The 25,810-nt window shown below is 34.7% G+C and overlaps 1 protein-coding gene across 2 annotated transcripts in view; it reads right to left on the bottom strand.

Moving 5' to 3' along the window:
* LOC150019841 (glutamate receptor 4) overlaps window positions 1-25,810 on the bottom strand; it is a 442,193-nt gene that overhangs the window by 66,123 nt on the left and 350,260 nt on the right. For both annotated transcript variants that reach the window (XM_090268076.1, XM_090268077.1), the window contains exons 6-8: window positions 20,444-20,497; window positions 7,723-7,881; window positions 1,122-1,289 (exon numbers count right to left, since the gene is read on the bottom strand). In XM_090268076.1, the coding sequence (XP_090124202.1) occupies window positions 1,122-1,289; window positions 7,723-7,881; window positions 20,444-20,497 (381 nt within the window). The remainder of the gene's footprint in view (window positions 1-1,121; window positions 1,290-7,722; window positions 7,882-20,443; window positions 20,498-25,810) is intronic.

Here is a 25,810-nt window from a genome sequence, read left to right as displayed (position 1 = left end):
ATGGGGGCAGTGTTTAATTGCCAGTTTGAAACCTCCCCACAACTTTATTTTTCTTTGTAACATTCAAGATGGTAGCTTCTTTGTCAGCGTGGATCCCTGAGTAATTATAATAAGCAGTGTCCCTGCTAATCCAGTGTGTGTGTGAGTGAGAAACACTCTTTTATGGTTGTAAACCACCAGAACTTGGGGTTATTTATTAGTACAGCATAACCTAGCTTATCCTGACTAAACATCTATGTAGGATATAAACACCAGTATTCTACTCAGTACTATTTTTTAGAAATGTCTCAAAAATGGTAATGGTTTAACATATTAAAATGGCAATTGTTTTATATATGAGATCTTTCTTGAAAATGTCCAGCCGTTGTTAATATAATAAGAGTGGTTTATGCAACATCGATGTAACCTGGCAGCCAAGGAGAGTGGGCTGGAATGTGCATGTGTGAACAATGATGACTTCACTGTATTAATCAGTAGGGGTGGTAGACAGTAGATGCTTTTGTGTGAGCATGTGCACTGTGTGGCTGTCACATTCAAAATGCCTGAGCAAGTAGAGCAATGAATCTGTATCAGATTTTGCATTAAGCTTGAACATTCCTCCCTGGAAACTATTTGGATGATCCAGAAGACCACAGCTATGGGCAACTGATGATTGTCAGCTTCATCATGACAATACACCTGCACATACATCACATCTCTTGCAGAGGTTTTTGGTAAAACATCAAATCACCCAGGTGACTCAGCCCCCTTACAATTCAGATTTGGGACCCTGCGACTTTTGGCTTTTCCCAAACTAAAATCACTTTTGAAAGGAAAGAGATTTCAGACCATTGATAAGATACAGGAAAATATAACAGGGCAGCTGATGGCGATTGGGAGAACTGTGTGAGGTCCCAAGATGCCTACTTTGAAGTGGACTGAGGTGTCATTGTCCTGTGTACAATGTTTCTTGTAGTTTGCATCTTGTTCAATAAATATCTCTATTTTCATATTACATGGCTGTATACATTCTGGACAGACCTTATATTTATTTATTTTCAGATAAATCATTCTGTTTTTTTGAATACTTCACTTAAACAGAAGTATGAAATAAGTTGAATTTAAATAAAATTGTGAGTCACCTGTTTTAGTGTCCTTTCCATGTCAATTCCCTGGCCCCATGGAGCCGCAGGATTTGCCAGACAATCCCCAGCATTTCCTCTTCTTGAAATATCAATTTTCTGTCTTCTAAGACTTCGAAAAGTTTCGGCCATCACAAGAACTCCATCGTAAGTCAGAGCAGATGTGTACTAACAAAATTAAAGCAATTATAATTGTAAATGTTAAAATCTTATCAATCACCATGAATACTGTAATCTGGAGACTATGGGTTTATGATACAAAGCACCAGCCTGTCTCAAGCACAGTTTACTGATAATTAATTGCCTCTAGCTTCAGAAATATCTATTATCACTTGATTACAAAGACCATACACCAAATTATGATTGATTGAAGAAGGAGAAAACACATACTGAAAAGCAGAAATTCTAATGCACAGTTGTTCAACAGTTAGAAGAAGCCAGACCTTTAGGCAAGATATTTTTGTTATGACCAAATAGAAACACTGAAGTATCTAAAGTTAAGTGCCCTGTGGCCTGTTGCTGTGGTTGAGCCCCAGGAGGAAGGGGCGTCTCACACTTTTCTTCTTCCAAAATGCCTTGCAGAATTCCTTGAGATTTAATTTATGTTTATTGATGTGAAGTGTTTATCTTTATTCAGTTCCTCAGAAGGATTAGTGGGGATGTTTATTGTTATTCAGATATTGGATGCCAGAAAAAGCATCTACTTATTTAACAAATGTGTTTGTACCAGTCACTGTGCTAAATAGGAGTGAGTATTGTTATGTCCATGCAAGTTGAGTGTGCTCAGGGAGGTTAAGCCACTTCTCTAAGTTGCCATCATAACCTAGGATCAAAGTGAAGAAGTGTGGTATAGAATATCTGCCTTTTGATAATTTCCCAATGCTCCTTTTTTTTAGAAAAGACAGAGCCCTCATGAAAAGATTATGAAGGTTAGGAGAGGAAGTGAGGAAAACCAAAGAAAAATGAAACAAAACAAAATGAGGAATCTTTATAGAGTTTGATCAGAGAATTCCTAATCACATGGAAAATATGGCACTAGTTTTTTGAAACATGGCAGAGCATCAGACGCCAATTAGGACAAAAAGTACATGATCTCTTTCGGGAATTCCATGTGGTCAATTCTACACAATTAACACATTCTAAACTTGAACTAACAGTAGTTTTGTACTGTGGAACATGGAATATCTCCATGATTTTCTCCTTGTAAACAAAAAATAATTTAAAATTTGAATTGTAGAAAGTAAACTTAGGCAATAGAACTATTAGGCATAGGAACCAGCACTCCATTTATCTATCTAAAATATAGATAAGCTAAAGAATATACATTCTAACAAAGAATCTTTCAATGGTAGAGAACCTAATTTAAAAAGCTTCATTAGAAAGATATGTGTGAGACATGTAAATTCAGAGCCTTGTTACATATTCTTCAAGGACAAGACAAAATTGCTTAAGGATAGGCAGAGGCCCTCATAACTGAGATGGGGTGGCTGAAGGAAATTAAGGTGTTAAAAGAAGGTGATAAACCAAAAATCAATATAAACTTCCTCACCTGCCTAGACCAACATATCTTTGACTAGAGAAAGCCTTCAAATCATCTTTTGGTAAGACAAGAAATTAAAAAACAAAAAGTAGATTAGAACTTACTAAAGACATAAAGGGCAAGAGAAAAAGACAATGCTGGATTTTTAGGATCAAAAGAAGGGAAAAAATGTTGCTTTTTTAAATAGGGAGAAAAAAGCTGAGAAGAGATAGCACCAAAGAGCAAATACACTTGCTGTTCTTTAAAAAAGTCCATCTATTCTTATGAAACAGGTGGACTACAAAAAAAGAACAGATATCATACAGAGAGAGAAGAGCACAGCAGACAGCAGATATTCAGCTGGAGGAGCAAAGGCTTTTGACAGGTCACTGAGCTGATAGATGGAAAGAAATAGTAAATAGCTTTACCTTTCCAAAGGGTTTCATTCTTTTCCACATGTCTTATTGTGCAAAAATTCAAGAAATCATATTTTTGGGCACAGACACTTCTAGATGACATCTAGAAAATTCTTATTAGATAAACACTTCATTTCTGGACAGGGTTAGACTAGGTCTAGGCCTAGAGTTATTTACTGCTTTAAGCAGTGGTTCAAAAGGTGACATGAGTTCTGCTTGCCAAGGTTTGTAGATAATAAGACAGTTTGGCAGACTCATTGGGCAGTAGCAAGAGTATGGGCTTTGAGGATCAAGAATTAGATGAATTCTCATTCTGCCACTCCTAGTTTTAATAGAAATGTGAAGCACATTTTTCAGCTATAGAACACAAAACAGAGCACCCCCCCAAAAAAACCCAAAGCAAACTTGTGATAGTTTTGGGAGCTTTATGAAAAAGGTGCTAGATACTGGACTACAAAGATGCATCATAGATGGTTACTGCCCAAAGGTATTTATGAAGTAAAACAATAAGTATTGGGTTGCCCAAATTGCTCATTCAGTTTTAAAGTAAAACTAAGACACATTTTTCATATCACCAGTAACTTTATTGAACAACGTATTCACTGTTTTGCTCCACTACCTTATGCCATTTTTCAGGCAACTACATAATTCCATCCTCCCAAAAATTCTTTATCTTTTTGAGCTAAGAACTGTTACAGGTGCCTTTTGCAGTTTTCCAGGGAGCTGGATTTTTTATTCCCAGTAAGACACTTTTGTAAAGACTGAAATAAATGGAAATCTAAAAGTGCAATGTCTGGTGAATACAGCAGATGAATCAGAACTTCCCAGGAAAGCTCTAACAGTTTTTGCCTGGTCATCAGAAAACCATTTGGTCTTGTGTTATCCTGATGGAAGATGATGTCTTTTCTGTTGACAAATTCTGAACACTTTTCATTGAGTACTGCTTGCTTTCAGTTGGTCTAATTGAGAGTGGTACTTGTTGAAATTGTTTGGATTTCTGGAAGGAGCTCATAATAGAGGACCCTCTTCCAATCCCAACATATACAAAGCATCGCCTTCTTTGGATGAAGACTGGCTGTTGGTGTGGTTGTTGGTGGTTCGTTTCCCTTGCGCCATGATCTCTTCCATTCCACATTATTGTAAATTATCCAATTTTCATCACCTGTCACAATTTGTTTTAAAAGCAGAACATTTTCATTACACTTAAGTAGGGTACTTCATGTGGAAACAAGTCAAGAAGGTTTTTCTCACTTAACTAATGTGGAACTCAAACATCAAAGCGATTAACATAACCAAGCTGGTGCAAATGCTTGATTTGGATATTTTGAGTATGTCAGCTATCTCCCACATGGTATAACATGAATTGTTCTCAGTTAACGTCTTGATTTGATCACTATCAACTTCAACTGGTCTACCTGACTGTGGAGCACTGTCCAGTGAGAAATCACCAGCACAAAACTTCGCAAACCTCTTTTGACACATTTGATCAGTCACAGCACCTTCTCCATCCACTGCACAAGTCCTTTGTTGGTGTTTCAGTTGCACTTGTTGAATATCTTCTTCCATCTTCAATATCAAAATGGCTATACAAAAATTCACCAGTTTTGATAAGTTTTTAAAAAATGCACATTGATATCACAGTCATCACAATACAATCTAACAAAAACTTGTTTTGAATGAAGTTAAGGACAACTAAGCACTACTAGAGCCATCTTACAGAAAAAAAAAACAAAAAACAAATGAATAAATGTTTTGGCCAGCAAAATAGACAAATAATTATGGAGAGTCCTTGGTGAGAAGTACACAATCAAATATGAAGCTGATTATAAAGAAGACAGGGATCATATTTACTGGAGACTAAGAAAAGGCTTCACAGAGAAAGTAAATTTGGGAGGGTGGAAATGAAGGTGGGAGACAGCTGAGGTGGAGCAAGAGCACAGGGACTAATAAAGAGTGAAAAAATTTAGGAAATTTAATTTTTTCTGGCTAGAAATAGAGCAGAGGGACATACAACTGGAAAGACTTGTGAGGCATATATTGTGGGAAACCTTTATTCCAGAAGATTTTTTTAAGGGCAGGGCATGACAAAATCAGAAATTGTGCTTTAAATCTTGGTCGAGTCACTAAAAGAAGAAGAAGAAGAAGAAGAAGAAGAAGAAGAAGAAGAAGAAGAAGAAGAAGAAAAAGAAGAAATATAATTTACTTAAGAACATATAATTCTCATTATTCATAGATTCCATATTTGCAAATTCACATACTTGCTAAAATTTGTGATTCCCAAATCAATCATCACAACAAGTCACTTGCAGGTCTGTGTAGTGTGGTGAAAACTTGAGTCCCCCAGTGCACATGTTCCCAGCTGCAGGCAGGCAAGGTGACGCTCTGCCTTCCTGTTTCAGTTCCTATATGGTAAACAAGTGTCCTTGTGTGATTTGTTTAGTGCCAGGTTTCTCACAGTCTTGAACTTTTTGTTGATGATTTCACTGCTTAAAATAGCTCAGAAGTGTAGTGCTGAAGTTCTGTCTAGTGTTCCTCAGTGCAAGAAGGCAGTGGAGTGCTTTATGGACGAATACATGTTAGGTAAGCTTTGTTCAGGCTTGAGTGTAGTGCTGTTGGTCATGCAATGGATGCTAATGAGTCAACAATATGTTAAATAAGGCATTAAAAAAGTACCATGTGTTATATGTTAATCAGCTGACAAAAATGTTGTGACCAGAAGGCTTGGAGGAACCTGATCTTGTATTTCCCATAGGAACAATGATTCAGTATTCACTCATTTAAGGCTTTATAGAACTTAACTACCATGAGTAATGAGAATTGCCTGTGTATACAAGGGTTGGCAAAAAGTAGGTTTACAGTTGTGAGTACACAAAACAGTTTTTTCTTGTATTATTTATCAATTATTGTACTTTTCATAGGAATGATAATAAATCTACTTTTGCCCATCCCTGCATTTATTAAATGGCTACTGAGTGCCTAGCATCCTGTTAAGAGCTATAAAAGATAAGAAAATTATATGTATTTATATCAACATATAAAATGTTCCCCAAGCTGTGGTATAGATAAATCTACTTACAAGTTAGCAAGCAGGAGACATTGGGATGGACTAAAAGCAAGGAAGGACTAATGACACCAACCTGTCCAGGTGGGGGACACAGTGGACACTATATATTATCACTGAAAGGAAACATAGTCACAAAGAGCTGCAAAACTCTGCCACGAAGTATGAAGCTCATTCTAGTTACTTGAATGAGCTTGAACAGACGATCTCCAGAAGAAATATGGACATAAATAACTGTCTGACAATACAAGGTGTGAGGAAGGAGAAAATGAGATTGTTTCATGAGGAAGAGAGTCTCTGCATAGACTGATGATAGAATGAAGGGAGTATGCTGTATAGCAAATAATTTAGATTAAAAATGTATTCAAAAGAAAGTTTTACATTCTTCCCTTTGTGTATTTTCATGACATAATTGAGCTTTTGGCATGATTTTTCTCTGAATCTACTGGAAGGGAATAGAGAGACTAAAAGACTTCTCAAGTTTCTTTTAATTCTGAAGATGATTTGCATCTAGAAAAAATGTTTGGCTTTTTTATATTTTCATACATGTTATCTAAGCATGAGAAGTGGTTTAATAGAGTGGACAATGCACTTGCCTGAGTTGGAAAGCCCATGATTTGATCCCAGGAATTCTACAGAGCTGGTCCTAGACTCAGGGATAGCAATTTAATAAATTGCATTTATTAATCTATAAAACCAAAGGGTTGGATTATAGTGCTTGACACATAGTGGGTACTTAATAAATGCTTTGTTTTGAAATTTCATTCTATAGAGTAGGGAAGATACAACTAGCCAAATTCTTATATTACAGAGGGGAAATTGTGTAGCTAATAGAGGAGGAAAAACTGAGACTCTCTACCATTACATTATAGTTTTCTGGGCTCAAATTTCTGAATTACCTTTGAAAATATTTTGCTAGGATACACTGTCAGTGAGGGATTAGTAAAAGTTGTTAAAAATGATGAATGGCATTATGTAGGAGCTCAAACCACTAAGGTGGAGTTTAAGAAACATTCTGCCATTGTTTACATGATTTCCAAGGAAGTCATCTATCTTTTCAGGTGAGAAAAAAGGTGCTTATGATCAGAAATTTACCAGCTTCTTTTGCAGATACCAAATAACATACTTCTACAATGTCTGTTGAAAGAAGTTAAACAACCTGGCCTTTTACTGTTCATCTGAAAGATAAACTTTTGAGAAGCTTGCACATTTTACATTTTACCAGTTTTCTAATTTATATAGTCATTTAAATCACTTTGAAAATATAGCCTTCTTTTCCTGGGTGGTATAGTTACTAATGTTCAAATTTGAAACCTTTAGTTAACAAAGAAATTTTTAACAGCATACAATAACTTCTATGTAAATTTATATGTAAAGTAAAAATAGTAATAATAGTAAATTGCTTGAGGTAATATCTACCAATTCTACTCTTAAATATAAATATTTAGAAATTATTAAGAGCTAGTGCAATACAGTGATAGTGACAAAATGTTTCTGCCCGTCACACTACATGTGACAAAGTATTACTAGAAAAACCGCATCATGAACTTTCTACGTTAAATTCTAAAAATACTAAACATACATAAGATAAAGGCAAACAAATACCTTTGGAGGAGTCTCAGATCCTGGATACTCTCTCTGATCAAGTTTCTTCCAGCGATCCATTAATTTGGTTACCATAGGTGTATTAAAGTCTACCAACTGAAATCCGGTAACATTGGCTCCACCATGTATAAATCTCTCAAGAGAAATATCTTTGAATCCCTATAAAAGACAATATAGCAGTTTGTTAAGTTTAGTTCATTATTATACATTTTAGCTCTTCAATGGTAATATAAATAATATGTATATATAACTAGATTTCTAATAAAGTGATGATTGGAAACAGGTGGAAGGTCCAATTATGTCAATTTAGCTATTAAATTCTGTCATTCAAAATCTAATACATGAGAAAAGGACATAAGTGTTTTTCAGTTCAGTTTAACTTAATTTAACAAGTATTTCTTAAATTCCCCTGGATGCTTTTTATGAAACACGAGGATAGATAAAGGAGATGAATATGAGACCATCAAGTCTCCTGTTGAGAACAGAATGGCCCTCTGGGACAGAGACATAAAAATGTGTCTCATGTGGAAGTAGTATGAAAGTGTCATGGTACTATGAGTCAAGGGATTCAGTTTAGTGACGAAGTGGTTTAGAAGCGGATAGAGCTGATCATTTGAGCAAGAGAGGGTAAAAGCTGTGATAATTTTATCACTACAAAATGTATAGTCCTGGGAAATGGCAGTGGAAGAGAAGAGAGCAAGATAGGCCATTCCTGGACTTGAGTGTGGTAGGAAAAATGCTGGTGTCCACCAGGTGGAGTGAAGATGCTTTTGGTCCAGAGAACGTTAACTGAATCTCAATAATGCTGAAAAGATATTTTCTATCTTTCTATCTATCTACCTACCTATCTATTATAATTTATCTAATTTGTTTTTTACCTGGTCCCTTTTTTATCCCTTGAGAATTTAAGTATTTGAGTATTATGGATTTACAAAAATACATACTCAGTACAAAGTATGAAACATAAAAATTATAAGAAGAGGGCAAAAAAAGCATATTAGGGAAGTGAATTAATAAAACCAAAGGTACTAGCTGAGAGAAAAGTAAACCACACACACAGGAAAATGGCTTTTTACATCTGCACCTGAATTTGCATTCTTTTTGTTTTCTCTTAGATTTAGTAAAGTTTCTTTTGAAAATGTGAATTTGATATGGTTGTGTTGTGGGAACAAAGAGAAAGTGTTTTATCTTTTTTCTTCTTTTTTGTGAAAGCAAAATAAGCAGCAGGGACCTTGCAGTTATATCAGTAATCAGTGCAGGAATGAGAGAGAAGAGGAACACCTGGTGTTGCCTCGCCTCTGACTGTGTCTCAGGTATGTTTTTGGGAACTTCTGTTTTGTTTGTTTGTTTTATTTTGTTTTTACTAACAAAGAAGACTGCCTTACTAACCAATGCGTTCACATTGCTGTTTGGCTACCTAAAAGGAAATAGGCCAGCAGCTCAGATAATTTGCTATGGAAAGCCCCAAAAGTGTGTATTAATAGCTAATATTGATGCTGGGCTTCTTATGTATCAGGCACTTTCCTAAGCACATTACCAAATTATCTAGTTTAGCCCTCATAACAAAGCTATGAGATAGATCCTATTATAAACCTTACCATGAAATAAGGAAACTGAGGCTCAGTGGCTTACAGAAAAACTATTTAAGTCCACCCAGCAAATATATATCAGAGCCAAGATGACTCTTAAGTTTGCCTTTTTAATTCCATGCTTCTGTGTATTCTCATACAAATACGTGTGTTTTTAACTTTGGTATTTTCATAATGTCTCTAGGAGATGCAGGGTCATAACACAGTGGAATACAGCCCTGGCTCTACGGCCCACCTCAGCCACTTTCCCACACAGACAATGACAATGGTAACGCTCAAGTAGCTAGCACATCTGGTTTAAATTCAGTAACTAATAGCTATTATTAACTTATTCAACAAATATTTATTTCATGTCTGTTGTGTGCCAGCTGCTTTGAGAGCTCATCAATAGCATTCTCATTTCACTGGGAAAGAAACTAGGCACCAGAAAGCAAATCTATGTTTTTGAAATGGGGGAAAACACTGTCCATCAGTCTTTAGCTAGTAAAATGTCACTTGAATATTTGTTTGCTTCTCTGAGAATATAGGGCAAATCCACAGGCAAGCAAATGATTTCAGTTTTTTAAAAGCCACAGTGATTCAGCTATTGCATTAGTTGCTAATTGATTACATTTAAATTTTTTTTCTGCAGTGGCTAAAATAGAAACCCTGCCAAACTTCCTTTCATAGCCTTATCCCACAGCTGCAAGACACACAGGCAAAACTGCAGCCTTCAGAAAACTCATCTGATGTAAAATCTGATAAACAATAATCCACATTTTTCTGATTCCATCCTACTGCTATGATGAAGGTAAAGGAAAAAATATTCTGACATTTGATGATAAACTTCTTCCAGTTATGATCTAAATGAAAGGTGGCTAGCTCACTTAATTTTAGCTATGGCTGTTTGAGTACAGATAATATTTTTCATTTTTCATATTTTAAAATAATTTTATGTAGAAAATTTATAGTGTCTAGACTAGTGATTTTCAACCCAGGTGCCACAAGAATTTTTAAAACATGCAATATCTGACTGTTTAGTCAAAAGCCACTGACTTCTTTTCCCTTAAACTGTCAAATAAAAAAATGACAACAGCCAATACAACAATAACCACCCAGTGTGAATGAATCAAAATTACACCTTTTTTTTTTTTTTTTTCAGATCAGCAGAAAGTATAATATGTCTTTTGGTGTGCCACAGAATTTTAGTCAATAGTTATGTGTGCCATGAAATGAAAAGAGTTGCAAATCGCTCATCTACACTGTGAAGCAGTTTTCTTGTAAATAGCTTCAGTGGTCATTTAGATTTTGGTTTTTACCCAGGGAATATTGTGGAACTGAAAGTTCTGGGTAACATTGTAGTAAAATTATAATTCTACATTGAGGAGGCTAAGTAGCTAAGTAAACAATGCCTCTTAGGGCAGCAGCAGAGAGGACAGGGAAGAGGCTTCCTACTTGCTGAAATGGGTTGTTCAACAAAGCTTTCATGTCACAGTGGTTAGTGACCTCCTACGGAAAGATTATCTTTCAACTTGATTTTCCTTTTAATTTCCATTTCCATGTATCCTCTGAGGGAAAAGGAGGAAAAGAAAATTAATGAATTATAGGCTTTCAGATAATCTGATGACTATTGATATAAACCTATACAGTAGTCCCTCTCTATATCGCAGTTCACTTATTGCAGCCTCACTGTATCATGGGATTTTAAAAAATATTATATTTAATTATTTATTGCGGATTTTTTGCTATATCACGGGATTTTGCGGTACTGTATACGTATGTTGTTAAAGTTACACAGGTTTAAGAGTGTAGAATATGTTTAAGAACATAAGTAGTGACATAAGTAGTGTTTATAATAAAGTGTGGAAAAGGTTAATAAAGGAGTGGGAAAGGTTAATAAGGGACTGGGAATGGTTTATAAGTGTGTGGGAAGGGTTTCTAAAGCCTTAAAGAATATATAAATACTAAAATAAATGTAATGTTCCTACTTTGTGGATTTTCACCTATCACGGGGGTAGGGTGGGGTTGTCTAGAACGTAATACTGGTGATAAGTGAGGGAATACTGTATAGGTCCATCATATCATAGGTATTTAATAAACATTCATCCTTTAAATTTTATCTAATTCAAAAAACATTTGTGCTGTTTTTTCATTTCTGGTTCACTGGTTATCTAATTCAAGTTGAGTTAGAGGGATTCATGTTTAAATTCACGCTTAAAATTTAGGTTGTTAAGAAATTATTGATGATCAAAGTAGATACCTGGTGGAGTTGGATATGCTCAATGTTGAAAAATTGAAAATATAAGGAACACAAAGAAAAAAGTAAAGCAATGTCTTTAAGTTAATGAACTCTTAACTAGGGTCACTGGGAACTGAGCTCTAGTCCCCATTTGGCATTAACCAGATGCCTAAATGCGAACGAGGTACTTTATTCTCTGCATCTTAATTCTCTTACCTTAGAAATGAAGCATAATTGGTGGTTGCATGTGTGTGTGTTGTGGTGAGAGATAGGTAAGGAATAGATTTAGTTAATCTTTAATGATACACCCTAAACATTCTATAATTTTATACTGGCTGTTTTCCTAGATGTAAACTGAATATATTTTAAAAACTTAAAAAATCTAAATAAGGACAGGATTTTAACAATTTGCCTTCCCTGTGGAACAACTGTCAACAGTTCCTCCTTGCTATTTATTGGTGGCTATGTTTAAATTACCTGACTGCGGGAGGAGTGGTGAAGAAAGATCTAAAGAAAATACAGAGGACGCTTGTAAGGCCAGATCCCCCTTGAGGGTGGTATAGGAAATGGTTAAATGAACGGTCACTTTGTAACTATGTAAGTTATTTACTAATTTATGATCTGTTTATTTATTTAACTTAATTGATTCTTTGCTATCAGACAGAGTTTCAATCTTGCTTTTGAGACTCAGTATCTGTGTGATCTTGAATAAATTACAATCTGTAGAATAAACAACTATTTTGAGGATTAATTAGAACAATTACAGAAACAAAGTAAACACAGTAATGTAAGCTAGATGCTAGATTATAAGCAGCCATTCAACAGATAATGAGTAAGAATAAGGGCCCTTCTTATAAGGTCAACAAAGACATTGTTCTTGACTTAGCTTGCAGTGTATTGATGTCTTATTTGCAGCCAGAACACAGAATGTTGGGCAATGCCTGGTATAGAGGTGATGTAACGTTACACAATGGAATACTACTCAGCCATAAAAAAGAAGAAAAAGTTTCTCCTTTGCAACAGTATGGATAAACCTGAAGAAAATTATGCTAAGGAAATAAGCCAGTCAGAGAAAGACAAATACCATAGGATTTCACTCATATGTGGAATCCAATGGAAAAAAAAAACCTGATCTAATAAGTAAAATAGAGACAGACTCATAGAGAGCAGATGACAGCTAGTGGGAGAGGGGAGCTTACAAGGTGGAGGAATTGAGCAAAAAGGAAAAAGGACTCACGGTGATTGCAGGGGGGAGAAGGGTATAAGGGGACTAAATGGTAATGGAAAAAATACAATAAAGATTAAATTAAAAAATAAATAGAATAGTGATTTCATGAATAAAAAAGAATGAATGCATTCTATACTATTGTTGTGCAAGGTGATATATGAACCCAGTAATGGTCTTAGCAGATCGTGCATATGAGAACCGTTTCCTAGACGAAGGTTAATTAGGGTAAGTGTCTCCTGGTGGAGTCAACACATAAACTAAAGCTGGGAAGATCAAAGCAGCATTATCAGTGCCTGGGAATTAATTTGGTTTCTGGAAGGGGCACTTGAGGGGTGGAGCGGGAAAGAGGCTCTGAAGTTAAGCAAGGCTAAGTCTCACAGGGCTTTGTTCATTAAGGTAAATAGTGTAAATACTTTATCCTGATGGATTTTAGTAGCAGACACTTAGATTTAGAATGCTTACTCTAATAGGAGATGATAACCATTGTGGCAATGGCAGTATGTCACTTTGAGAGAATGGAAAGAAGTTCTGTGGAAGGGTGAGATGACAAGTATTAGCAGGTAGGGTTGGAAAGACCATAGGTCTTTTCCTTTCATGAAGGGCCTGAATACTTTTACTGTATTTGCAGCTTGGAGCCAATGAAATAGTTTAAGTAGGGAAATTATCTCATTGTTATTTGTGTTTGAAAAATAGCAGGGAGCAAAGTGAACAGAGAACTGGAAAAGAGAAAGTCTAGTGGCAAAGCACAGAAGAACTTTTCTTTAAATCTCTGAAAAGCAGACTACGGTGAGCCAAGAGAGATAAATAAAGTTTTCCTGACTTTACATTTCTTGGAAATTTCTAGAATGAACTTTAACCTATTGAGATACCATGTGCTTTCTCCAGTACCTCTAGATGATGAGAATGTCTAAATAAAACATACATGCACCCACACAGAAACCACAAACAGGATATAGAAAAGAGTTCAGCAATATTTCATTTCTTATAAATTTTGCTCATTCTTAAAATGCAACTGTTAATGATAGTGGCAGTGATAATATCAGAAAAAATTTCAAGAATCAGGGATGAGGCATGTCCATGCACTTAGACATTGGGCATAGTCATGCTATTTAGAGGGCATGATCCTTTTAATGGATTGTTGACTTCAGTTTGCTAATGTTCGGTTGAGGATTTTTGCATCTCTGTACATCAGGGTATCGGCCTGTAATTTATTTTTTTGTATTGTCCTTGTCTGACTTTGGTATCAGGGTAACACTGGCTTTATAAGATGAGTTTGGAGGCATTCCTCCTTTTTTATTTATTGGAGTAATTTGAAAACAATTGGTCTTAACTATTTTCTAAATATTTGGTAGAATTTACCCATGAAGCCATCTAGTCCTGGGCATTTTGTTGGGAATATTTTAATTACTGATTCAAACTCCTTACTTGTTATTGGCCTGTTCAGATGTTCATTTTCATCATGATTCTTGCATGGTAGATTGTATGTTTCTAGGAATTTATTCATTTATTCTAGGTTTTCTAATTTGTTGGTGTATGATTGTACATAGTAGTTTCTTAAGGTCCTTACTATTTGTATAGTATCCGTTGTAATGTATCTTCTTCTCTTTCTAATTTTGTCTTCGCTTTTTTTCTTAGTCTAGCTAAAGGTTTGTCAATATTGTTTATCTTTTTAAAAAGCAGATCTTAGTTTTATTGATAATTTCTATTGTCTTTTTAGTCTCTATTTTGTTTATTTTCACTCTGATCTTTATTTCCTTCCTTCTACCATTGGGCTTAGTTTTTTTTTTGTTTTTTTGTTTTAGTTCTTTGAGGTGTAAAGTTAGTTTATTTATTTGTCATGACTATTTTTCTTAATGTAGGCATTTATTGCTATAAAATCCCCTCTTGGGACTCCATATTTTCTGGTATGTTATGTTTCCATTTTAATTAGTCTCAATGCAGTTTTTGATTTCTCTTTTGACCTGTTGGCTGTCAGGAGCATGTGGTTATTCTCTACATATTTGTAGATTTTCCAGTTTTCTTCTTCTGTATTTGACTTCTAGTTTCACATTGTGTTCAGAAAGATGATTAATATGATTTTAAACTTTCAAGTTGATTAAGACTTGTCTTATGATTTAACATATGCTTTATCCTGAATAATGTATCATGTGTACTTGAGAAGAATGTGCTCTGCTGTTGTTGAATGGAATGTTCTGCAAATGTTTGTAGGTTTGTGTGGTCTAGTGAATGGTTTAAGTCCAATGTTTTTTTATCGATATCCTGTCTCAATGTTATCTATTTTGTTGAAAATCAGGTGTTGAAATTTCATACTATTATTGTATAGCTATCATTTTCTGTTTTCAGATTTGTTGATATTCGCTTTATATATTTAGATGCTCTGATGTTGAGTATATATTTATGCTATATTGTTATGTAACATAAGTGTTATATTCTACTGAACTGGTTCCTTTATCATTATAAATGAACTTCTTTGTCTCCCATTTTGGCTTAAAGGCTAATTATTTTCTAATATTAGTATAGGTTCTCCTTTTTTCCTCAGTGTCCATTTGCATGGACTACCTTTTTTCTCTCCTTCACTCTCAGTCTATGTGTGCCCTTAAGTCTAAAATAGTCTTTTGTATGCAGCATATAGTTGAGTCTTCTTTATTTTATCTATTCAGCCACTCTGTGTCTTTTAATTATAGAATGTAATCCATTCACATCTAAAATTATTGGTAGGAATGGACTTACTAATGACATTAAAAATTGTTTTATACTCATCTGAGGATATTTTCTCATTGCTTATAGAGATAGAAGAAGGGATGGGTGGAGAGAGAGAGAGATATGAGAGAAGCATGCATTGGTGGCCTTCTTGTACCTACCCTGACTTGGGATGGATCTCACAACCTGGATATGTGTCCTGACCTGGAATTGAACCCATGACCTTTCCATCTATGGGTCAATGCTTCAACCAACTGAGACACACTAGTCAAGGCACTATTGACATTTTTTTCCCAGCTGATTTATAAGTTCTTTGTACTTTTCTTCCTCTCTTGCTCTCATTTTTTTGTGATTTGATGATTTTACATAGTGGTATGTTTTGATTTCTTTCACTTCATCTTTTGTGTTCTACTGTAGGTTTTTGCTTTGTGGTTCCAATGAGACTTACATAAAACATCTTATAGATATAACAGTTTAAGCTCATAACAACTAAACTTTGAGCACATACAGAAGTTCTATAATTTAAACATTCCCTCCTACATTTTACATTTTTGATTTACAATTTACATCTTTTCATATTGGGTATCCATTTAGAAATTATTGTAATTATAATTCTTTTAAATGCTTTTGTCCTTTAACCTTTCTATTGGAATTATAGGTAATTTACCCAACACCATCACAATATTGGAATATTCTGAATTTGTCTATAATATTTAACTTTATCAGTGGGTTTAAAAGTTTCATGTTCTTATGTTAGTAATTTGTGTCCTTTAATTTCAGCTTGAAATATTAACATCTCTTGTAAGGTCACTCATGGTGATCAATTCCTTCAGCTTTAGTTAGTGGGGAACACTCTATCTCTCTTTCAGTACTGAATGAGAACTTTGTCAGGTAAGGTGTTCTTAGTTGGCAGTTTTTTTTCTCTATTAGCACTTAGAATATATCAGCTCACTTTCTTCTTGCCTGTAAAATTTCTGCTGAAAAATACACTGGTAGTCTTGTGGTGGTTCCCTTGTACATAACAAGTTGCTTTACTCTTGCTTACTTTAATATTCTCTTTGTTTTTGTTTTATTTAATTATAATGCATCTTAGAGTGTGTCCCTTTAGATTCAGCTTATTTGGTATTTTTTGGTCTTTCTGAATATGTGTTTCTTTGCCTATCTTAGGATATTTTTCTTCTATTATTTCTTTGAACAAGCTTTCTTCTGCTCTTTTATTTCTCTCTTCTCCCTTTGGGACCTCTATAATGTGTATATTAATCCATATGATGGTATAGCATAAGTTCCTTAAGCTTCTTCACTCTTTTTCATTCTGTTTCCTTTTTGCTTATCTGATTGAATTTCACTCTCCTGGCTTCTCGTTAGCTGCTGTTCATTTAATGCAGTCTGCTGCTGACCCTATATTGAATTTTGCAGTTTAGTTATTGTGTTCTTTAGCTTTGTGATTTATGTTTGGTACCTTTATATATTTTTTATTTCTTTGTTGAAATTCTCATTTTGTTTGTGTGTTGCTCTCCTTACCTCAGGAAGCATCTTTATGAATGTTTTTTTGAACTCTCTTTTGGGTAGACCAGTCTAGACTAAACTGGTCATTTCTAAAACCTTTGTGATTCCTCAAGCTTCCTTCTTTGTTCTTAATGGCTCTCAATATTTGAGGGTGTGTCAAGTTCTGTCATTGTCACAAAAGAGAGGATCAGCTGATTACAAGCCAACAGAGAGGATGCAGGTGATTATAAGCCCGACCATCACACAGCAGCTTGTAAAATATGTGGCCAAATCCATTTAAAAGACTGGGAAACGGGCATTTGGCCTGTTATCTCTACAGTACTGCACCTTGAGGAGATAGCTTGGCAAGTACTCTCATGCATTACCTGTTAAGATCTATTTTATTGTTTGCTACAGTCCTGTGGGACTTGTGAATGCAAGGCTGGCTGGCTATCAGATTCAGTTGTCCCTTGGGCTGCATAAGCAGAAGGTGGGCATGTATACAAGTTTCTTCTAGAGACATGTTGGCAACCTAGTTTTATAGTTAGAGGAAGCAAGAGGAAGAAAAATGGCATAAATGCTCACCAGCTCCCTTGGGCTCTATGGAAGATCATAGCTAGCCCCAAATGTATGAAGCTAGACCCTTGAAGATGAACTCTCAGACAGTAGGTTAAATGATACAGTCATTCTCTAATAGAAAAAGACTGGGAGATGGGCATTTTTGCCTTCTCCCTCTGTGTTGAGACCTATTGCAATAGTCATATTGAGTGCTCATGTGCCTGTTAAGAATGACTTCTTTATTTTCTATAGTCCTATAGGCCTTGTAGATTCATGTGCCATTGGCTTTCAGAGGTAAATATTTTTTAGTGGTGTGTCTCTTGAGTGACAGGAGTGTTAAATTTGTAGTCCAAATCTTTGCTCTTCATAAAGAAGTTGGAAGTTGGGGATTCCCTCACAATTGTATGGCACTGTGCTAGGTTTAGTGTTTACAGAGAGAATGCATCTCAGACTTTCCTACCCATTTTGACAAGGTTATTTTTTTAAGTTGCCTGATGTGTAGGAGTTGCTCAGGTACTTTCTGGATTTCTCTCAGAGGAACTACTCTGTGTATGGATCTGTGAAATTAAGGATATTCAGGAGCTTCCTTTGTCTCCATCTTGATCCTTCCGATTTAATCAGTCTTGGTGAGTTGGTTAAGTAGTAGCCCCATTAATTGAATATTGTGATTATAAACTATAAACAGATTTTTTTTTATTTATCTTTATTGATTTTAGAGAGAGATGAAGGGGGGAGAGAGAGAGATAGATAGAGAGAGAGAGAGAGATGTGAGAGAGAAACATCAATTATTTACCTTCCATATGCACCGTGACAAAGGATCGAAACCTCAACCTAGGTATGTGCCTTGACCAAGAATTGAACCCACAACCTTTTGGTGTATGGGTCCACACTCCAACTAACTGAGCCACACTGGTCAGGGCTTGAATTCTTCTTTTAACTTCACTTTCAGAATGTTTGTTGTTAGTATGTAGAAATACATAGTTGGTTTTTTTTTTATATTGACCTTGTATTTTGCAACCCTGCTAATCTCATTTATCAGTTTTTATAGTATTTTTATTAGCTCTCTTAGGATTTTTTATATCAAAACCCTTTTTTTCTCAATCTGGACACCTTTTATTTATTTTTCTTGCCCAATATCCATTGTTTGAAACTTCAGTACAATGTTCAACAGAAATGATGAGCGGGACATCCTTGTCTTCTTCCTGATCTTAGTGGGAAGATCATTCAGTCTTTCAATATTAAGTATAATATTAACATAATCTTTCTTTTGATACCAAATTGACTTCATATTTAGGAATTCTATGCACATAGTTCTCAAAAAGTAGCTGTTGATTGGCCCAAAGAAAGAAAAATCACTCTGTTTTTTAAAGTGATGGTTTTTTAGGGACAAATGAATAAGTCAATAAAACCCATATTAATAAATGATATTATAATGTAGATATGCAGGAACTACTGGCTTATTCAAGTGTCAAAATAATATCAATTACATATGGCAAAAGCTTGGTTATTTTTAGTGAGAGTGATACAAACAGCATTTTTTCTACTTTGTATGTTGATACTTAGTCTTTATATAGATAACTTAATATGCTACCATCTACTGAGGCTGTTTAAGACAGGCTATGATGTCCATTAGGATGTTATAAGTATTAATCCTTTTCATTTTTATTAGTTTAGAAATGTCAGAAATTTATTTCTGGCATGACAATGTACAACATATTGACTTTCTTTTTCTGAATTTCATTGTTTAGAAAGAATAGGTGTCAAAACCCTCTATTTGCTAGAATCTCTTTGTATAATATTGTGAATGCGGACATTTCATAACATAAGATTTTTTTCTTATAGTAATTCATATCAGAATATACAAATTTTAAGATTTATATGTTTTTATGTTTTTATAAAATATATTAAAATATTCAGACTAAGGACTTACTAAAAGTATTGGGGAAGATAAGTCAAAATTTCTCAGTATTTCCATGATAATTCTTTAAGTAACATAATTATACTTCTTTCAAGAGATACAATACAATAAGACTTTACAGTCTATTGCTGCATTTTAATATTTCAACTCCATAGTGAAACCCAGTTCACTAGAGAAAAATTCCTGTCTCAAAGTGTGATGGCATTCTTGCCACATAAAGATAGCAGATACATCTCAATCTCTTTGCAGCTTTTGGTTGTTTTCCTTCGTCAAGGACAAGATCCTTACCAAAGAAATATGTGGTGGGAAAAGAGAAAAAGAAGAAAACATTCTGAACTTCTCTAATATATACCACTTTTGAGATCAAGCCCTTGGGGCAGATGGTACTCAAATAAAGCAAGGAGAATGGTCTTCTGCATGGCTAGTTTACCCCCTACATGGCAGAGTTAACAGGAAATACCTGGGAAGTCTTGCCAAGAATTTAAAAGCACTTGCCTTAGGCCTTTAAGGAATTTATTCTAATGCATGGATTTAGTTCAATAACCAACTACATTTAATGTGTGAAGAGCTGACACAAGTTTTAAAAATTTGAATTACAATAAAAATCTTTCTTAAATAGCCACTTCCATCTTGTTTTTCTTAACAGTAGAGAACATGCATGACAGTTTCCCACATTCTTGTAACACCTCGAAGTATTGGCACTCTTTATTCACAGTGACACAGTTATCATTTGCATAGAGAAAAGGCCATTATTTAGTTTGCAAAGTGATATCATAGTAAAACAAACATTATAATTAGTTTTAAAGGTCACTTTGGCAAATACTAAGCTACACCTGCATCAAATATATTGAATTCTACATTAGAAATATAATGATCATTGGAATAAAAAGATTACTCTTATGTTATAAAAAGCTTAGTAAGTAACATAGCATAACCATTTATTGGAACATTATTTTCAGGCACAATTAAAATGATCTTGAATGCTTGAGAAATTCTTATAAAAATAGAAAGTAAAGAGTTCTTACCAAGTTTGCAATGATATAATGGTAGCCTTTAACATGCTTTCCAACACTCACAATCTGTGAAGATATAGAGAAATAAGAGTAAACCAATTTAATTTTACGGTGTTTTTAAAAAGTAGAATTTTTACTATAGTAGAACAATTCCTTGTAAAAACTGATGAGAAAATATAGTTTTCCTTATAAAAATGATTTATCTTAAGTAAAATAAATCCATAAGTCACATTTAAAATTAAGTGGTTAAAGTAAAAACAACAACTCTAATTTCAATCACATTGTAAATATAAATGACTGATCATTTCTCTATACCTTGTTCAAAAAACTATTGTGCTATAATCCTTTCAAAATGAAGGGCAATATTACAAAACAAATAAATAGTTTACACATATTACTGCAGAAAATATATATTAACATAAGGAGCTTAAATAATTTTGTTCCAAAAAAGTTAGATATACTTAATTTACTGATAATTTATAGAAATGCATGATAGACTATTAGGCATCTTCACCTGATAAGAGTGATTTTCTATGAGTAAATTGGATTATTATTGTGAGCAGCAAGCAATATTTTTCTAAGGCCAATTTCTGTTTTTAGATAACTCTGTTACCACAGACTACTTAGTTAACTTTCACCTGCATATGGATATAGCAATATTTTATTATAATAAAGAAAATAAGGAGAAGACATCATCAAGATACTTTTCTCTCTGTTAGATTTACTTTTTCCTTTAAGAATGTTTTTTAGAAAGTTTAAAAAAATTAGAAATGCAGAAATTTTAAGACAAAATAATAGGCTTAAAAATGTACAACTATTCTGCTCTAAAAATTAAAACTCATTTTAAAATTGAAAAATCTTTTCAATGAGAAAATCTAATTATAGTTAATAATGAGCAGCTTTGTAACCTCATTGGTGTCCTCAAATGTAACAACACAACATAAAATTTCATGTACTTTCATCACCAAAAGAAATTAAATTGTTTTTAGCATTTTAACATCCTTTAAAATATTTCTTTGTAAATTAATGACATGTATAAGAAATATAGGAAAGCCCTATTGAAATCCATAACATATAAATTGTACTGGGAATCACTGTTCATCTCACCTTTTTCTTTTTGATCACATCTAAGACCTCTTTGTCTTTAAGTTTCTGTGGTTTCACTACAATGAGTTTGGATTTTTACTTTTTAAGTTTTGTTTATATTATTTAGGATTTGTTGTGCTTCCTGACTATGAGGATTGCCCTTTAACAGTTCTGGGAAATTCTCAACCAAAATTCTTTAAAATCCTTTCAAAGATGTTTTTGGGTTTGCTTCTAACAGATATTGCAATGTTGACATTACTGGCTTAGGGCCATTTTTAGAATAACTTATTTGTTTCCAGATTCCCCAATCACAGTGTGTGTATAAATTCAAAATACAGTCTGTGATGACAAATTCTCAGAGAAGCTATCTTCCTCACCACAGTAGACCCAGGCCAAGTCCAAAAACACTTAGTCCACTTGTTGTACAGGCAGTAGATTTTCTTCTGTACTTTTATTGGGGCATTATCCTTCAATAGTCGGGCTTAATATGAGAAAGAAGGTAAAAATTTATTGCCTTGACTGAGCCCAAAGTCTCTGTTCTTGGGAGAGCATTAAGTTCCCACTCAGGCTACCCAATCTGACAATGCCCCTTGGCATAGCCATCTTTTATACTTGGCCCCTGAATATTTTCTTTACTTTCTTGGGAACTCTGCTATGCACTTGCAATGTCTTACGTAGCGTTTTTTACATGCTTTATTTTGTCATATTTATCTTGTCCACAATTTATCTAAAACAAATTTCCCTCGACAACCTCACCATATAGATGATGACAAGCAATAAATAGATGAGATTATAAAGAAAGTTCAGTAAAGAAACAGCTTAATTAGTCATCATAATGGGTAAACCAACCCTGAGTGATTTGTCATGGGCTGTGTAGCCTGAAGCCCTCTTATTTGGGGGGCATCTCAGGTGAGGTTCATGCAAAAGACAATTATCAAGGAAAATGATGATTGGTACTCAGTTGGGAAACTGCATACCATCATTCAGTTCACTAGAGAGATTTGTACTATTTGACCTCAGCAGGGATTGTTGCCACTGGGCAATCTCTTATTCATCTTCTACTGATTCACCTTAACTTTCTCTGTTGCAGCTCTTTAAACCTTTTTGCACTCTCTTTAAACCCCCACACCCAATCTTCCTCTTCTCTCTCAACATCCTCAGCTTGTGATTTCTGTGTGGTCTCAGTCAATAGCCTCTGCTTTCTTTTAAATTCACTTTAAAGTGTAAACACTTGTAAATATTAAAAGATGTGAAACCAGTGGAAATTCTGCACTGGGTAATTATGTAAAGAAATCGTTGTCAGTTCTAGATTGCCTGGTAAAGAATTATAATAAATTAAATGTTATGTAATACATTTTCAAGAGGTGAGAACTTACAGAATCAACAAATAACCGAAAGTGACAAAAATCCTGACAACACAGGCCTTGCAGAGCTTGATATATGCATCAGCATTCTGGGAACTGAGGGCCTCAGGGAGCAGTGATCTGCAGATTTATTTACCTTGCTGGTGATGCTAGAAAGAATACCATTTTTGCTGAGCTAGATTCTGGCTGGGAAAAAGCAAATGTACTGCAAACATTGTTGCAAAGGCCTCACTGCCTTTGAACATTCCCCATTCTGACCTGGGGTGGCCATAGTTTAAGGCAAGATTTTGGTCCTTCTGCCAAGTATCCACCACTAGATTGAATTTTCATTGTGAAAAAAAAATCAACTTATACTAATCAAATTTATATTCCATAGTAAGGTATCCTATACCCAGAGCATTATGTATTTAATTTTTGAAAAATGTGTAAAATTGATGTCATGGGTGCTCTTTTACAACTTCCATCATTTCAACCAAAGTGAAGACTATCTCATGTTAAAAAAGATCTAACTGACTTAAATTTGAAGGCAGAATAAACCTGTGTCTCTGTATATCTGATCTTACTCTTTTATAAAGAGAGGAAAGAAACAGCTTGAGGTGAGCAACATGATTATAAAATAGTACTACACCTATTCAAGTGTTTGGCTGAGTTGTCGAGGGGAAGCACTGCCTAGGGTGAGGACTGGGCTGCAGTAATTAGTTATGACTTTTCATAAAGACAGAAAAACGTAAAAGTGGCAAATTGGCATTTTCATTCTTTATTTTCTTAGAAGAACCAGGATTAACCTAGACAAAGATCGAGAGTCTGGAGTTGAGTTCTAAGAATGTGTTAGGAAGGATATACAAGTTACACTGATCATGCACTTTCAAAGGAGCCCAACTTTACATGAATAAAACGCAGGAAAAGTGATTAATTGATTCCCTTAATTACTTTCTGTTGTTTGTTTTTAGGAAATCAACAGTTGTTTAGAAAGAGCCGTGGTGTTGGCCAAATGATTCAATTCTAAAATCAAGTGTCTGTACAACCAATAAGGGAGAGGCCAGATGGCATCACTGCAATTGTTTTATTACCAAACTATGGCACAATCAATTTTTATGAATGAGATGGGAACTTTTAGATCTTTATTTGTTCAAATTAGAGAAAAAAAATGAGTCCAGGATAGTTTTTCATCTTGCCTCTACCCTTAAATAAAAGTAGTGCAATATATGTCTCTTACATATAAAATTAGGGTTAGGAGATTCAAAGATGATAAAGATATGTAAGTCAGTGCTGCTGTTATGAGGATGTTTATTATGAATGCAATACAAAGCAGAGTAAGGGAAGTGGTGTGGGAGAAGTGGCATTGTATGACTGGGAGAACAAGCTAGCTTTTAGGAGAGAATAGATCCTACCAAATACTGACTGGATGACTAAAGAAGTTAAACTTGAAAAATGAATAAAGTTTGGTCTTCAATCTACAATCACATTTTATGTTAGTCCTTTATATATTGCCACTGGTTTATATAGCACTTGGGTCTTTTGAGTTAAGAGCTGATATGTATTACCTGAAACTATTATTATGAAGATTGTTATATTGAGCCATTGTCTTTAAGTTGAAAATCTGCAGTGGCACACTTGAGTATGAATATGAATGATTTTGGGTTCCCTTTTAATTAGATTTTATAAGTCAGCTGGAAATTCCTCTCCCAGTTATCAAGTTCCTGAGAATTCAATGACATGGAAGAAACAGTACAGCATATTTGGTGGCGTTAGAGATCTGATGTTGGAAATTGATTGTAATGAGGGCAGTCACTCTCACTAATCCTCGTCTTCTATAGAAATGTCAAACTCCCAAATGTCCCCTGAATGCTGATTTTAAAGATTCTTCAACATATTTTACTATAGATAAACACCAAAGTTTTAGTTTGTTTAGTTTTCTTCAGTTCTATAAAAAGAAAAATATAAGGCAAGAGACTTTTGCAAACAATCTGTGGACTTAAACTACAATCTTGTACAATAACAGAAGGGCTTTTAGTTTGGAGCATGTGATGCACAGATGGGGAGAGGAAAATAAAGAGTTCAGACCAAACAGAGCTACAGCTATTCACTGTGAAAAGAGATTTATGGAGAAGATAAGAAATGAGAGCTCTCATCAAATGTTTTAAGAGAAAAAAGTACACGTGTGCATGTGTGTGTATATATATATTTATTTTTTTCTATTCTTGGAGATGTTAGAAATTATAAAAGCTTCTAGTTAGGACAAACTCTTTTTTAGGGGAAAGGGAAGGGAAGAGAGTTGCCCATAAAAGGAATGGCTACCTCTCAAAGTAATGAACTCTCTCTCACTGGAAGTACCCAGCAGAAGCTGACTCGTGACCACTAAAATATGTTGGGGTAGAGTTCTTTGGATTCTAGAATTTTATCCAAACTTAAAAGTTCTATCTCTGTATTGTCAGTTACTGTAATAGGCACTGCTGGTGCCTGGCATGCATTTCCTTTTACTTTGTTAATGCATACTGGTTCATGACTTCTAACTGGCAGCACCTGTGTTTCTCTGGTCTCTAAGCCCACTTTACCCTTGGGGATGGGGTGGTGGTGGGAGGATCAGGTCACAGGAGTCAGGAGATTAATGCCCTAACCCAGCAGCACTCAACAATGACTGGCAGGAGGTGGTTCACAGATAGTCTAAGTCCCTTGCCCCACAGATGAGATGATTCTGGCATGTATGTTTTACACTAGCTCCAGTAATTTGCTTACACTAATTTCAAGTGAGATTAAGCCCTTTTCACCCAATAGTAATTTGCTAGATAAATGCACCTTTTATTGACTGCATTTCTCCACTCTGCTTCAAGTATGTTTTTCACCTAACAAACCAAATGATTACACACAAATCTTTGTCTTAAGGTCTGCTTCTTGGGGGAAACCAAATCAAGAGGGTCTCCAATTTAAA

This window comes from Furipterus horrens, unplaced genomic scaffold (assembly GCF_987537825.1).
Source record: "Furipterus horrens unplaced genomic scaffold, mFurHor1.1.pri manual_scaffold_2, whole genome shotgun sequence".
Classification (NCBI taxonomy): Eukaryota; Metazoa; Chordata; class Mammalia; order Chiroptera; family Furipteridae; genus Furipterus; species Furipterus horrens.
The sequence above is the reverse complement of the archived record's forward strand: the minus strand, read 5'-3'. Positions and strand labels throughout refer to the sequence as shown.